General features: G+C 34.5%; 1 protein-coding gene across 6 annotated transcripts in view; it reads right to left on the bottom strand.

Moving 5' to 3' along the window:
* The window catches only part of LOC124361122 (serine/threonine-protein kinase WNK1-like), a 163,606-nt gene that overhangs the window by 101,729 nt on the left and 47,257 nt on the right, over positions 1 to 14,620 (bottom strand). For all 6 annotated transcript variants that reach the window (XM_046815158.1, XM_046815177.1, XM_046815183.1 and 3 more), the window contains exons 12-15: positions 13,331 to 13,410; positions 10,338 to 11,480; positions 6,224 to 6,346; positions 2,221 to 4,971 (exon numbers count right to left, since the gene is read on the bottom strand). In XM_046815158.1, coding sequence (XP_046671114.1) covers positions 2,221 to 4,971; positions 6,224 to 6,346; positions 10,338 to 11,480; positions 13,331 to 13,410 — 4,097 coding nt within the window. The remainder of the gene's footprint in view (positions 1 to 2,220; positions 4,972 to 6,223; positions 6,347 to 10,337; positions 11,481 to 13,330; positions 13,411 to 14,620) is intronic.

Genomic DNA, 14,620 nt, shown 5'->3' with positions numbered 1-14,620 from the left:
CATGTTCTAAAACTCACTAGAATATTTTTTTTGACTTGAATGAAATTTTTGGTTTCTACTATCGAATGGAATATAGTACTTAGGGAGCTAAGAAGCGCGAACTGCAGAGCGGAGAGTAATCGTGTCTGCAGTGCCGTCCCCCACCACCCACCAACACCCCTCTCGCGGCTCAACAACGTTCAGTCAGTAAACAAGCCGATGCCGTTGCTTAATATATCTAGGTACCTGTCTTATCACCGAAACTCAATTACATGTCTCTACCTCTATAAAAATGGTGGTCTTTTAGTTTTAATAAAAAGTTAGGTATTATTTTGTAAACTATGAGGGAATTAAACAAAACAAAAGAACTGTTTGTTTGGCACTATACTCTAGAGTGGAATGGACAGTAACAGTTGGTTGTATACAAGGGCTAGCCACGGTTCACGCTGACTGGCTCCTTCAACAGTTAATTTATTTTTGTTTAAGTCCTTTATGTAAATACAAAAACTTTTTCTTGAAAACCTGAGAATTGAGTTTAATTTAATAGAGTTTATGTGTGTTTTAAAAGGCATTAATGGCAAGAATTTGACTGAAATTTATACAAATGAACCACCTTCACTGAAAAATAAAAACAAATTTCTTTATTTCATTTAATACACAAGCCTTTTATTTCTTCTCTGTTCATCAAGCAATTTGAAAACTTAATAGTGAAGTGACAGTTAATTAATTAAACTACAATATTTAGAGAATATTCAGTAGCTTTTAAAGTTAGTATGTCTCAATACAAATTATAAACTATAAAAAATCAGAAAACTATAACAAAGTAAAATTAAATACCATAGCACATGTTATACAGTGTGCAGCAAGCAAAGGAAAACAGTTTTGTTCGACAACACAATCTTGCAGACACAAAACAGTAAAGGCAACAGATGTTTTAAAGCTGTTCTGTGACAAGCTACTGCGGAGACAGAAACACATGCTGTTAAAAGTGTGACTGGGGAATGCTAGTTCTAAGTTAGAAGTATATGTGGAGCAAGTTTGCAATTAAATATAAACTGTTGTGAGAAACTGATGTTAAAAATGTATATAAATGAAGTCGTCATAATTTGTTTAACATAAGTTTAAACCGATAAACACACAATTGCAATTATTTTCATTTAATAGCTATGAATAAAAGTAAGAGGTAAAATATTGTCTTTTACGTAGTGGGAGCCCAAAATGATGGAACTATGTATGTAGAAACAAAATCTAATTCAAATGCATGAACTCTCATTAAATAGTTATTAAGAATTTTAAGCCTATTGGCCATGCAGAGGTAATGAAAAATTTTTTCATGCGATGAACATATTATTGTTTATCTTTGCTTTATTAGAATAAATATTGAGATATTACTTTTATTAATAATCCAAAATGCAAAATTGTTGTGAAAATAATCATAAAACATGCTTAATGGAAAGAAACGTGTTGTAATAGTTATATTTAATAAAGTGCAGTACCTTGGGGAAATCACAGTTCTTAATAATATTGAAATCCCTAAATCCTAAATGATTTATTGCATTTCACGAGTTAATAGTGATAAAATAATTTTCCATTGTGATAAAGCTTAGTATTTTTATTTGTCTGTTGATCTTTTTATTTAATTCTTAATAGTGTTAACATTTTTTTATTGGGTGTATTTAGTATATTGAAAACTTATTTAAGAGTAAAATGATCTAAAAAAAAGTATTCAAATAACTTAAACAAGTCGTAACGTAACATTTTTAACTTTTGTAGCCCAATAATAATGGGGTAAAGTTATTTTTTTCCTATCAACCTGGAGGAAGTAAACATTGACCTCTCATACACATTTGCAATATCAAGTATAAAAACTGTATTTCAAATTTTATCTCGAAAAAAAGAAAGAATAAAGGTAATACAAAGCATTGATTATATTTGTCATTTTATTGATTTCTTTTAATAAGTAACAATAGAAAAATGGTTAATTTTCCTGAGCGACTATAGACAAAATTGGCGAAATAGATCAAAGAGAAAAACATTAACACTTCCAGTAATTAAGAGTTTCATTATCTGCATTAATTAAATTAAACTAATCTCTATTGCCATTAATCTATGATAGTTATGCCATTAATCATTGCATTTGAAGCTCCCAAAAAGTGAATAGGTACTGTTGGGACTTGACACTATCACACTCTGACATTTAACACTAGGACATAACAAAAAGCAAGCTAGAGGCATGCATACCTGGTCCAACTCTCGATGGGGCTCATTACAAACTTGTACCAATGAGTCACTGGGATTAGTGTCAGGGTCCGCCACCAGCAGCAGCTGGCATCGACAGTCACAGGTGCACTGATGGTCTTCACAGGACATTTTCCTCTGAAGCTGGTCTACACTAAGCGGGGACTGGGGAGCACTCAGAAAAGCTTGGGTTGTTTCTAATGTGGATGATTGCTGAACTTCAGTGTGAATCTGCTCCAGATAATTTTGAATTGGCTCTTGAACTACCTCATTATAACCTGTATTGGGTCTTACTGGAATTTGCTCCTGAGGTGCTGCATAAACAGCTTGTGTCTCAGATGACGCATACTGATTCTCTGGTTGCTGGGTTGTAGGTGCTGTGTACTGGGTTTGGTAATCCTGTTGAGCGAGGAGAGGTGCATTAAATTGAACTTGATAAGTGGATTGGGCAACTCCTGTTGGTGGGAAATGAACTTGTTCAGGTTGTACACCTGGTGCTCCTGAGAACTGGACTTGATTTTCTGATGGAATGACTGGGGCTGTTGAGTAATGAACTTGTTCAGATTGAACAGTCGGAGCAGTTGAGAATTGAACTTGATATTCGGGTTGTGGAATTTGGGCTGTTGAGAATTGAACTTGGTGTTCAGGTTGAATGTTTGGGAGTGTTGGAAACTGAACATGATGTTCTGACTGAATCAGTGGGGCTGTTGAATAATTAATTTGGTCAGATTGAGACACTGGAGCTGTTGAGAACTGAAGGTGATACTCAGGTTGTGTTATTTGGGCTGATGAAAACTGAACTTGATGTTCGGGTTGAACACTTGGGGCTCCTGAGAATTGAAGTTCTGGTTGAATGATTGGAGCTGTTGAATAATGAACTTGTTCAGACTGAACAATTGAAGATGTTGAGAACTGAACTTGATATTCGGGTTGTGGGATTGGGGCTACTGAGAACTGTACTTGATGTTCAGGTTGTACTGTGGGTGTTGAAAACTGGCCTTGGTGGTCAGGATGAAATGTTGGAAACTGACCTTGGTTTTCTACAACTGGAGCAGTTGGATAATGAACCTGATGATCAGGTTGTGGTATTGGGACTGTTGAAAACTGAACTTGCTGTTCAGGTTGGACAATCGGTGCTGATGTGAAGTGAATTTGATTCTCAGATTGAACTGTAGGAGCTGTGGAGTACTGAACTTGATATTCTGGTTGTGCAATTGAGGGTGTTGAGAACTGAACTTGATGTTCAGATCTAGCAACTGGATCTGATGAGAACTGTGGACTGGTTTGATATTCAGATTGTGAATTAGGGGCTGCTGAGAATTGGACTTGATGTTCAGTTTGAATTGAAGTAGCGGAGGCCGGAACTTGCTGCTCTTGTTGGGAAAGTGATGTAATAGCTGAGAACTGTATTTGATGTTCAGATTGAGCTGATGATAATTGAACAGAATAGTCGTGTTGTGAAACAGACCCTGTTGAAAATTGAACTTGATTTTCAGTTTGAACAACAGGAGCAGCTGATGATATCTGGTGATCATTTTGAGGAATAATTTGGGATCCATACGAAGTGTGTTCATGTTGAATAACTGTAGCTGATGAATATTGAATCTGATGTTCAGGTTGAATGACTTGAGGTGTTGTATATGTACCTTGAGTAAATTGAGCAGCTGTTAAGTTAACCGGATCTGGTTGTACAACTGGAACTGAAGTATATGCTACATGATGTTCTGGTTGAGAAAAATTAGTTGCTGACAAGGGTACTTGCTGTTCCTGCTGAACAACTGGAGGCGGAATATAGGAATTCTGTTCAGTTTGAGAATACTGAGGAGCTGTGTAAGAAACTTGTTCTGGTTGAGCAACCTGTGCAGTATAGGAAACCTGTTGTTCCAGTTTAGCAACTGGTGTACCAGAATACTGACTTTGATTTTCTGGTTGAGTTATTTGAATACCAGTATAAGGAACTTGCTCAGATTGAACCATTGAAACAGTTGTAAAAGGAACTTGATGTTCTATTTGAACAGGTTGAGAAGTTGAATATGAAACTCGCTCAGAGTGGATAGGCGCTGCCATCGAATACGGAACTTGATGTTCCGGTTGAGCCACTGTCGGTGCTGTGAAAACAGCTTGCTCTTGCTGAACAGGAGGAGCTGAATATGAAACTTGGTGTTCAGAATTGGAAGTAGGAGCAGCAGAATATTGGAGCTGCCGCTCTGGTGGGGGAACTGAATATGAAACCAAGTCAGGCTGAACTGAAGAAGCAGACAAAGGAACTTGTTCTTGTTGAACTACAGGGGGGGCTGTGTGCAAGACTAGATCAGGTTGATCAATTGGAGCCGCAGAGTACTGAACCTGATGCTCTGTTTGAGTGAATGTTGGGGCTGAAAACATAACATGTTCGGGTTGATTGACTGGTAGTGTTGTATATGGACCGTTATGTTCCAACTGGGCAGGAGGAGCTGAGAATGAAACTCGTTGTTCTAACTGAGTTTGGGGGGCAGCATAAGGGATCTGTTCAGAACTAGAACTATCAAGAGGTAGCGACGGTTGCTGATCAACAACCTTTGTTAGAGGGGTCTCGGTCTGACTGTCCGAGGGAGGGTTAGTGAGCGCAGTGCACTGGTAGTATGGGCTATAGTATGCAGGATTAAGCACAGTTTGTGGCGGAAGCACCCCCATCTGAGAGTCCATCTCACTTACGTCAGGTCCTGTGTCTGTTACTACCGGTACTTCTGGCTCCATACCAGTTCCAGCTTCATCCTGCAATCATATGTTTACATTAAATTTGATCACGGTTATACACAAAATACAAAAGGGTGTTTGTAAAATGTACATTTCAAAATTGATAAGATTCTAGTTACTTTCTGATTAATGTAAGATTTCAAGTGCGGCGTAAATCTCTGATAAATTGGACCTGAAATGGCTATACATTTTTAAATGGTTGATTGACAATTTTTTCCATTATATAGCATATCATACTATATAAAGCCATGACTTTTCGATCAATAAAATTGAATTATCTGACAACTTCTATAAACACAATCATATAATCACTATATTGAGAACACACCAATCAATACTAATAACTTTTTATTTTTGTGAGGCCTTTCAAACACAATCATAAACATAAAAATTACCTTAGTGAAGGAGAGTTTCTTTACCTGATTAGTAAAAACCTAGACAAATAACTGTTAAGTTGTACATTCCAATACTTGCCTTTAAAAATAATGGCAATGTGAAGATGCCAAATGATATCACAATTTGAGTCTTGTTTCTTATTAAGGCTAACAAAAAGTAGATTCTTTTCTAATAAAGGAAGGATAAGAATCCTTCCATTTGTTTGGCAACACCATATAAAAACATTTTACTGTATCATACATTTTTATAGAACAAAACAAAACAATTAAAGAATTCTATGATCACCAGCATACATTTCAATTCACCAGAATAGACAGTAAAATGTTATTTCAAAACACAATAGTTAAGAAAATAGGTTATAGTAAAATAATTATACAATATTTTTACTAATTTTTCTATAATAGTATAACTGTATAATAAAATACACATATTTTTTTATGAAAAAGATTACAATTGATCAGATGATAAACTCATATCATTTGTTACAGCTGGTTAAACTCAGCTCTCTATTGAAATGAAATGAACTGCACATAAATATTCTACCACAATTTAATTATAGAACTTGGAGGGTTATTAGGTAGAAGTGTGACAATAACAGAGAGCGTGTAACACCTTGGTACTTATAGTATCTTTGAATATTTTTAGAGTTGTGCTTATCACTCCAAAATTTAATTAATTAAAGAACTTATGCTCTGTACAGTATTTTGAACATTTTTTGAAAATGAACTATCACATATTCAAAGAACTATCATCTTTCTGAATTAAATGTTACATTTCTACATAGAATCCGAAAAAAAAAAAAAAACATTGACAACGTTAATACAACGTTAATACAAAAGAGAAAGAAGAAAGTAAAAAATTGATGAAAAAGAACCTTTAATGAAGCAGTTGTGAGCTGAGAGGTGGGAGGTGGCTGGACTGGAGAGTAGAGAGGCGTGTAGGTTGCGTTGACACTCAAGAAGTTCAGAGATGGAGGTACCAACACTTCATGCTCAGACTGAGACAGGTTATACACACACACACACATACAATTATAGAGTTGTGAGTAGATGGAGATGTATTCAGAGAGTAAACTTGCAAGGATTTTAACAGTATTCATTGCATAAAGTTTTATTCTAGTAAATCACTTATGTTTCTTTATTATTTCAGTTAACCACAATACATTTTGAATATCTGGGTATATTTTGAATCTTTGCTTTATTGTGTAATAAAAGAACTTTGTCACACAAATCCAAGTTTATCAATTTGGCGAACAAATGATAATCACTAGATGCAAATTCAGACTGAGAGTTGTATTTGACTAGAATTTTAAAAAACATTCTTGAACATTTCCCCCCTTAACACTGAAGAAAAAGTGGCTAATTTAAAATGTCAATTGTGTTTTGTATTAAGATATTGCTTTGTAAAGCACAAAGGGACATTTCTATTTTTCACAAAAATATCTTTGGTAATACCATCATCATTTGGAAAGTACTTTTGATAGCATAATGAATTGACAAACTATTTAGTAAAAAAATTAAGTTTAAATAATTTTTTTTTATTAAAAGAAAGGTGTACTGACATATGAATGATAATGCTGTGATTTTAACCTTCTGAAGGATCAGTGTTGAATAAATTAATATTCATAACTTATTAACTTATTATTAAGAATCTTCTATTTGATAATTCAAGACAACAGGCGAACACAAATTTTCCTTCTTTCATTTTCACCAGAATTTACTGTTTTCAGTAGATTATGCATCTGTTATGACTGATTACAACTCCAACCACAAGATTACTTTGTCCCTCTAGCCTTAAAAAATTATAATGGTTTACTTTTTGAACACAACTCGTACAACTTACATTCAGGAAAATTATCTGGATCATGGTTCTGCACAAACATTGCATGCTCGGACAAAGACATTACATACAAAGTTATTTACATCTTTTATATGATGAAGTGATGTGTTGAAACAGAATACTGAATCTTGAATCCAACGAATCTTCAACAAAGATTCAGATTCAAAAACCGATCAACAGAATTTGGTAATCCAATCCATGGAGATCAGTGGCATTATCAATTATCAGTAGGACACAAATTACCACTCACTAAAACTTTGTTTTTTTTTTGTACTCTATGTATGAAATTCCAAAAATAGATAACCTAAAAACTAGATTATCATATTTTTGTAAATAATATTTGTTTGTAGGTCAATATCTAAATAAATGCATCATCACGAGTGTACTGTGTATATTTGCGGACTGCAGCTGATCGACAGTTTGTAAATTACTGATCACTAAAACTTGTTTTATTTGCACTTAGTGTTTGAAACAACATATAAGATAACCTAATTAACAAATCATCATTCTTATGTTAATCAAACTTTGCTTTCATCAGTATTTCTATTTTTATGTTCATGCATTGCTGACAGCCTGCTGAGTCTATTCACAGATGGTAGCTGATGGTCAGTACACAAATTCCCAATCACTAAAACATGTTTTTGTTGCATTTTGTTTATGACAAATCCTAGATAGATAACATTATTGACAAATTATGATACTTTTGTAAATAATATTTTGCTTGTAGCAAGTATTTTCTATGTTTATGTTGTGCAACGCCACGTGTCTGCTGCGGCTGTGCTCAGATGTCTGCTACTCGACAGAAAGCAAATAGACATTCACTAATTTTTGTTAACAACACATTTTTTGTAGCTGTATAATATTTCCTCTATAAAATATAATATGTTTATATTTTAATATTTTTGTATCATGACTAAGTGCAATTTGAAATTATTCAAACACTTAAATTTTAAGTGTTTACATTTAGTAAGTAATACAAATTTATGCCTATGATTTGGCAAACTAAAGGCATATATTCTGGAAGCCTGTGTTATCTATCACATTACTATGTATCTATCCAATTACAGTAGAAGGGAGGCGATATGACTTAGTTCTTAAAATATAGCTATTTCTCTGCACCTCTGAACATCCCTTACAATAGAGTTGTATTCTTGGATTACTTTTTACATAATCATACAGTTTCTAAACGTGATTGGCAGAAATGGATTGATGATTTTGTTTAAATCACATTTAAGTTAAAAAATTATTACAACTTGAAATTTGAGAATCGTAAATTTATTTTTTTAAATTAGAAATTGGATTGAGATTAGAAAACTCTGGATTCGCCCTTTAATATAATGAAGCCTTACCCACAAGATTTTCAAGTGAAATGATGCAAAACAACTTCGTACACACAATGTTTACTGTTACTGTGAAATTTTACTAATTGGTTACTTCACAATTAACTATGTGAATGCATAACTAATATTACTTACATTTATTTTGTTAGAAAAGTTAAAATAAGAAATTACACTAACTAGTTTATACTCTCAAAATTCTAATAATTAAGGAATGTTGCATTGTTAAACAATTCAGGGAAAATATACTATAGATTTAAGAAAGTTAAAAATCATAGTACAACAATTAAATGATTCAAACTTCTATTTAATCATTGTGCATGTCTGAGCAAGTTCAAAATCTACACTTCCCTAAAACATTATTTTAAGGGGTATCAAATATTGTCCTTGACAAATTGTGCAGAAAAGGACCAGCAAAAAGTGAAGCAGTGCAGAGAATTGCCACTCTTCAGGAAGTGAGAAATTTGCTTCATCTGTTGGTAACATTTTCTGCTGTTCTAGGCTCTTTTTTTATTCAATAATGTCATACGATTTACATTTATGTCAGCTTTGAGTTATTTTGATGAGTATAGTTCCCAGTAAAATGAAATGTATGGTAGTGGGAGAAGTGTGTAGATGGCCTTCCTTTATTTACTACTACTATTTATACTACTACTAGGTATATATTTTATAACATGTATCATGAAATGTAAAGTAAAAATATGAAAATCAAGTCCTATAAGAATTCAACTAAAATGTTCAACAGTGCATCCACTGACATTTCAGATGGTAGAGTCTTTGCCAATACTAATTAACCCTATGCACTCGAAGGCAGTATTTATAATTTGTCCTTGGAGCTTGTATGGCTACTGGCTGCCGCCATTGCATCGGAAGCACAGATTAATTTTTGCCGTAATGTTATCTCAGCTCGTATGTCCAGCTGTACTGGCCAAGATATAATATGTCCGTAGCTCATAGGACCAGTACCACTGGCCACTAAACATAGCAGATATTTTCTAATATGTAGTGGGCCTATACTCTGAAGTGATAGAAACATACAACATTTTACTAGAAGACGTGTGCTAACTATTCTTAACTACACATAGGTGTGTATTTTTTAAAGCTTTATTCCGTAAAAAAAATTAGACTAAGAAAAATGTAAAATAGTTTAGGTCTGAGTATAACATAACTGTAAATGCCTACTTTAAAAATATTTTATTTACAAATCTTTTCAACAATATACATACAAGAGTTACAATTTCCCAAATGTATGTTTATCTTTGTATTAGAAAGATAAATTAAAAATAAATTTCAAATTAGTTCTCATTTCTTCTTCAAACATTTTTAACTACCATGCAAATAACGCTGAAAATATGGCTACCGAGCTGTGAATGAAAGTAGCTGTGTTTGGGGCCTTCTGTACTGGCCATACGAGTTGTGAGGACATACTACAGCAAATCTAACGCGAGCTGTCTCAACCTTGGTGTGGCCAGTGCTGCTAGTCTTTCGAGCACAAAGGGTTAATGATCACTCAGTACCCAGCATTCATATGGGTATCCCACTTATTGAAGACATCAAACCAAAGTAACTGTTACTAATACTTTAAACTATTCAGGTATATGGGTATTAAATGAAGAGGTGAAATTATTACTAACCTTTCTATTTCATTTGAATAGCCTCTCATTAAGTGAAGAATAGCATTATCAAATAATAATGTTTACTAATATTTATCAGTGAAAGTACTTGAATTCACAAAAAGGCTTTCAAATATGCATACAAAGTAAACAAAAGTTGTTTATTTAGTAAATTACTATGATTGTGAACTGTACACACCTTTGAAAATGCTTGCGGTTCTGAATGTTCTTGTGGTAAAAAGTTGAAGCCTCCACTTTGAGGTTGTGGTGTGAGCGCAGTCTGTTGGATGCCTGTGTATGTTTGGGGCACTCCAAGTTGTGGTGGGATCAGCTGGTCGGGAACAGGCGGTTGAACAAACTGTTGATGTGAATCTTGATACTGCTCCTGAGAATCTTGAGGAACATGACTTTGCATTGAAGGTTGACTAGATATTTGCTGTGGGGGCATTTGTTGTTGAGCAATTGGCTGTTGGGGCAATTGCTGCTGTTGGGGGGTTTGCTGTTGTTGTAGGATCTGTTGAGAAATTGGCTGTGACTGAGATATTTGGGATTGATTTATTTGTTGTTGAGCCATTTGCTGTTGAGAAGGATATGTTTGTTGAGATTGGGAAGGTTGAGGAGGACCTTGGAGCTGAGGTTGATGTTGAGAAATCTGCTGCTGCTGCAGCTGAGAATAAGACTGTTGCTGCTGCTGCTGTGGGAATTGCTGCTGCTGAGGAATTGACGGTTGCTGAGAGATTTGCTGTTGGGGAATTTGCTGCTGTTGAGGAATTGGTTGTTGCGGAATTTGCTGTTGCTGAGGAATTGACTGTTGGGGAATTTGCTGTTGCTGAGGAATTTGCTGTTGCTGAGGAATTTGCTGTTGAGAAATTTGCTGCGGTTGAGGAATTGGTTGTTGCTGAGGAATTGACTGTTGGGGAATTTGCTGTTGCTGAGGTATTGACTGTTGGGGAATTTGCTGTTGCTGAGGAATTGACTGTTGAGGAATTTGTTGTTGCTGAGGAATTGACTGTGGAGGAATTTGCTGTTGCTGTTGGCTAAACTGCTGCTGTGGAATTTGCTGGTGTGAGATCTGTTGTTGAGAAATTTGAGACTGGAGAGGCTGTTGCTGTGATAACTGTTGCTGTGATAGCTGGTGCTGTTGCAGGTTGAGCTGTTGCTGCTGTTGTGAAATTGTCTGTTGTGCTTGCAGAGTTTGTTGCTGAGACTGTGACAGCTGTTGCTGTAGGCTCTCCAGTGTTTGTTGTTGAGACGGTGGCTGCGATGTCACAGTCTGGCCTTGCCCAGGTTGAGATGGTTGAACAACAATGACAGAATGTGACGCTCCAGCTGTTTGGCTTGCCTGCAACATCTATATTGTTTTAGTGTTCTGATATAGAGTGAAAAGTTGTGTTCATTATTTTATAAACACTTATTGAAATAAAAAAAAGGATATAAAGCTTCTATATTTTGTAGGAGTGTATACCGACATCTTCAGGAAGCAAAATAAGATTATTAAAAGAACAACAAACACAACAAAAAGAAGAAAATAACCACAAATGTAAATATTTATTTATATATATGTACGTACACCACTCATCATTTCATTATTTGTATTCTATGTAAATTGATTTACGCCATTGGAGTAACTAGTTTATAATTAACCCTTCGTGCGCTGAAAGCAAGTTGTATAAAATTGCTCTAATGTTCAATAAAAAAAATAATAATTTTTTCAAAGTTACATATTTTTTGTATTGCTTTTATTTCATTTACATATGAGTACATATACATCTAAATATACACGCAGTATATAAAGTCCAATAAACTTTTCTGAAAGTAGCAAAAGTTAGCACAACAGTAATTCATATTATTTATACAAAATTAGTAGATAATGAAGGGAACAAATCCATGACAAATATGGAATATATACAGAACACAAAATGGTACTAAAATAAAAAAGGCGGCTGACTGTCACGCGCGAGTATTTCCTCTTAGAGCGTACAGCTTGCTCACTGGCGATGGCGCGGACTGACAAAGCAAACAAAAGCTTCGTTGTGATTGGTCCCAGCTGTTTTAATGAGTCACGCTTCACATTGCGTCATATTACAACACCAAATATTCACTCTCAAGCATTCTGGCGGCAATTTGTAAAACTAACGTGTATATATTGTGTTGACAGGGGATTCCGTGATCTATTCCGCTTAGAACGTTTCGAGTTAGATTTACTCAGTGGAATATTCCGCTTACAGCGTACGAAGGGTTAAAACAATTTCAAAAAGATTTTTAAACAACAAACATAATGACAAATTTAAAGAAGAAATCCTCGAAATAAAACTGAATAAGAAAAGAAATAACATTATGGTAATATTTGTGTTGATTGATTGGATATAACAGTTTATACAATATATATATATATATACATGGATAAACATACAAAATGCAAATAGATATTGCAATATACTGGTAAGTTAACTTTTATACTGACTAACCCCCCCCCCCAAATAATTCACAAATATAAAAAAAGCTTAGGTACTTTTTTTTAAAAAAAAAAGGAGAAGCCAATCCCCTTTTAAGCCTTATTCTACCCGTCCTCATGGGCCACTGGCCTGTGCGAGGATCTTATCAAACAGAATAAGGGGGAGAGTGGATACAGTACAAGGTCGATAGTACTGATAAAAAGTGCAGCGGTCACAGACAGAAGTCGAACCTGCGCTATCTCTAACTCAGACTCAAATTCCAACGTCTTAGACCACTCGGCCATCGGCACTTTCCTACTCTAATAGGTAGTATATTGATAACTTTTATATTAATATTTGTTTAGTAGTTTTGAAATAATATGTTAAAAATCTCTATTACAATATAAGTGCTACTGATAAATATCAGATGTTTTTAATTAAGTACTATAAAACAACACCTGTTTTCTGTAAATAATCAAACTGTAACCATTCCACAGTGGAATCAACATACGCCTAATGGATTTAGTACATCGTGCTAAGTATAATCATGTAGATTTTATCCTGGACAAATACAATTTTAAACAATATATTATTTTCTTCACAATTTTTTTTATTAGGGATCATAAGGTGTGCAACGTTTAACAATGTGTTTGGATTATCACGACAAAAAGTCTAAGGCATTAAAACTGGTTTTCTGTACAAAAGTTATTCACTTCTATTCATTGGCATGCTGCATTGTTTGCACCTTGTCAAATACCTGTGAAGTAAAGTGAACTGGTTGTGACTGCGGCACACTGCTGGACTCGACCAGAGGAATAAAGTTGCCATCATCGATCACTGCAACAACAACATTATTGATGAGTTGGCGACTTGCATTGCCAATCTGAGCTGGGGATTTTGCCAACGGTGTAAAAATAACACTTCCTTCCCTCAACAGGTTGTATAAATACACTTTAAGTCTAAAACTGTTCACCCCTCAACTTTACTAAGTAGGGAGTGTCCAGTCATTTGACAACTGGAGGAAGACAAACATGCATGCAGTAGGTATTAAGGGAAATTATTTTTGTACAGTTACTTGTTATTAAAACTACCATTACATGTAGTTTGTTTTGAAGTGGTAATTTATATAGTAAATTGTGCACCTTAGTTTAATTTTAGTGATCTAGTACTTTGGCATAGATGCCTTCAGATGTAAATTTCCTTTGTTGTAATAAATAGAAGTTAATTTATATATTGGTGGAAACAAACTACTGTTAAATAAATAAATATGAAATATCGCTGAAACTGTTGTAAATTTTTTAACCTTTACTACAGTACTAAATCGATAATAAAAATACCTTTATTTCCCAAGCATATTCTCAGTTAGAAACTGTTTTTCAGATTTACTTAGGTCTACTTACAAATATCACACTTAAAATAATAATAAAATAACATAACTAACACTAATAACACCAAAGTAATAGATAGATAAAACATAAAATTAAAATACTGAAACCTAATATCCGCCCATGCTATGTTTGCCAATACGGTTGAAATTTAGAGTAAGCTATCACTATGTAGCCAAGACTGTAATTCTGCTTTAAAACGTGAAGCTGAGTAATGTTTAAAACTGTCCAAGAGGTCATTATACAATCAATGAAGGACCAAATTATGAAAATCTTATTCTTCCGACTTCTTCACATTTCCTTCAATAAAACTTTCTTCCGTGGCGGATGCTATGTTTGGTATGAGAGCCTCTCTACGGTACAGTGGCTCAGTTTGAGAACTTTGTTGATCATGCAGTAAGTAAGCATACTGTATATAGTTATCATAGGCAAAAGGTTAGCAGCCTCTCAAAAGGGAGTCACATGATCATTCCACCTCAAACAAAAAACAACACGGATGGCAGTGTTTTGAAATTTTTGTATTCTTTCCATGTCCTCCCTTTACATTCTACTCCTGTATGCAAGATAGACGTAGTAAAATGCTAATAAAATCAGTGGCTGCACAAGTTGGAGCTCTTTGGATTTTGGCAGCAGATTTCTAAACCTGTACGAGTCTCTCCTAA

This window comes from Homalodisca vitripennis, chromosome 1 (assembly GCF_021130785.1).
Source record: "Homalodisca vitripennis isolate AUS2020 chromosome 1, UT_GWSS_2.1, whole genome shotgun sequence".
Taxonomy (NCBI): Eukaryota; Metazoa; Arthropoda; class Insecta; order Hemiptera; family Cicadellidae; genus Homalodisca; species Homalodisca vitripennis.
Note: the sequence above shows the minus strand (reverse complement) of the source record. Positions and strands in the feature narration are given on the sequence as shown.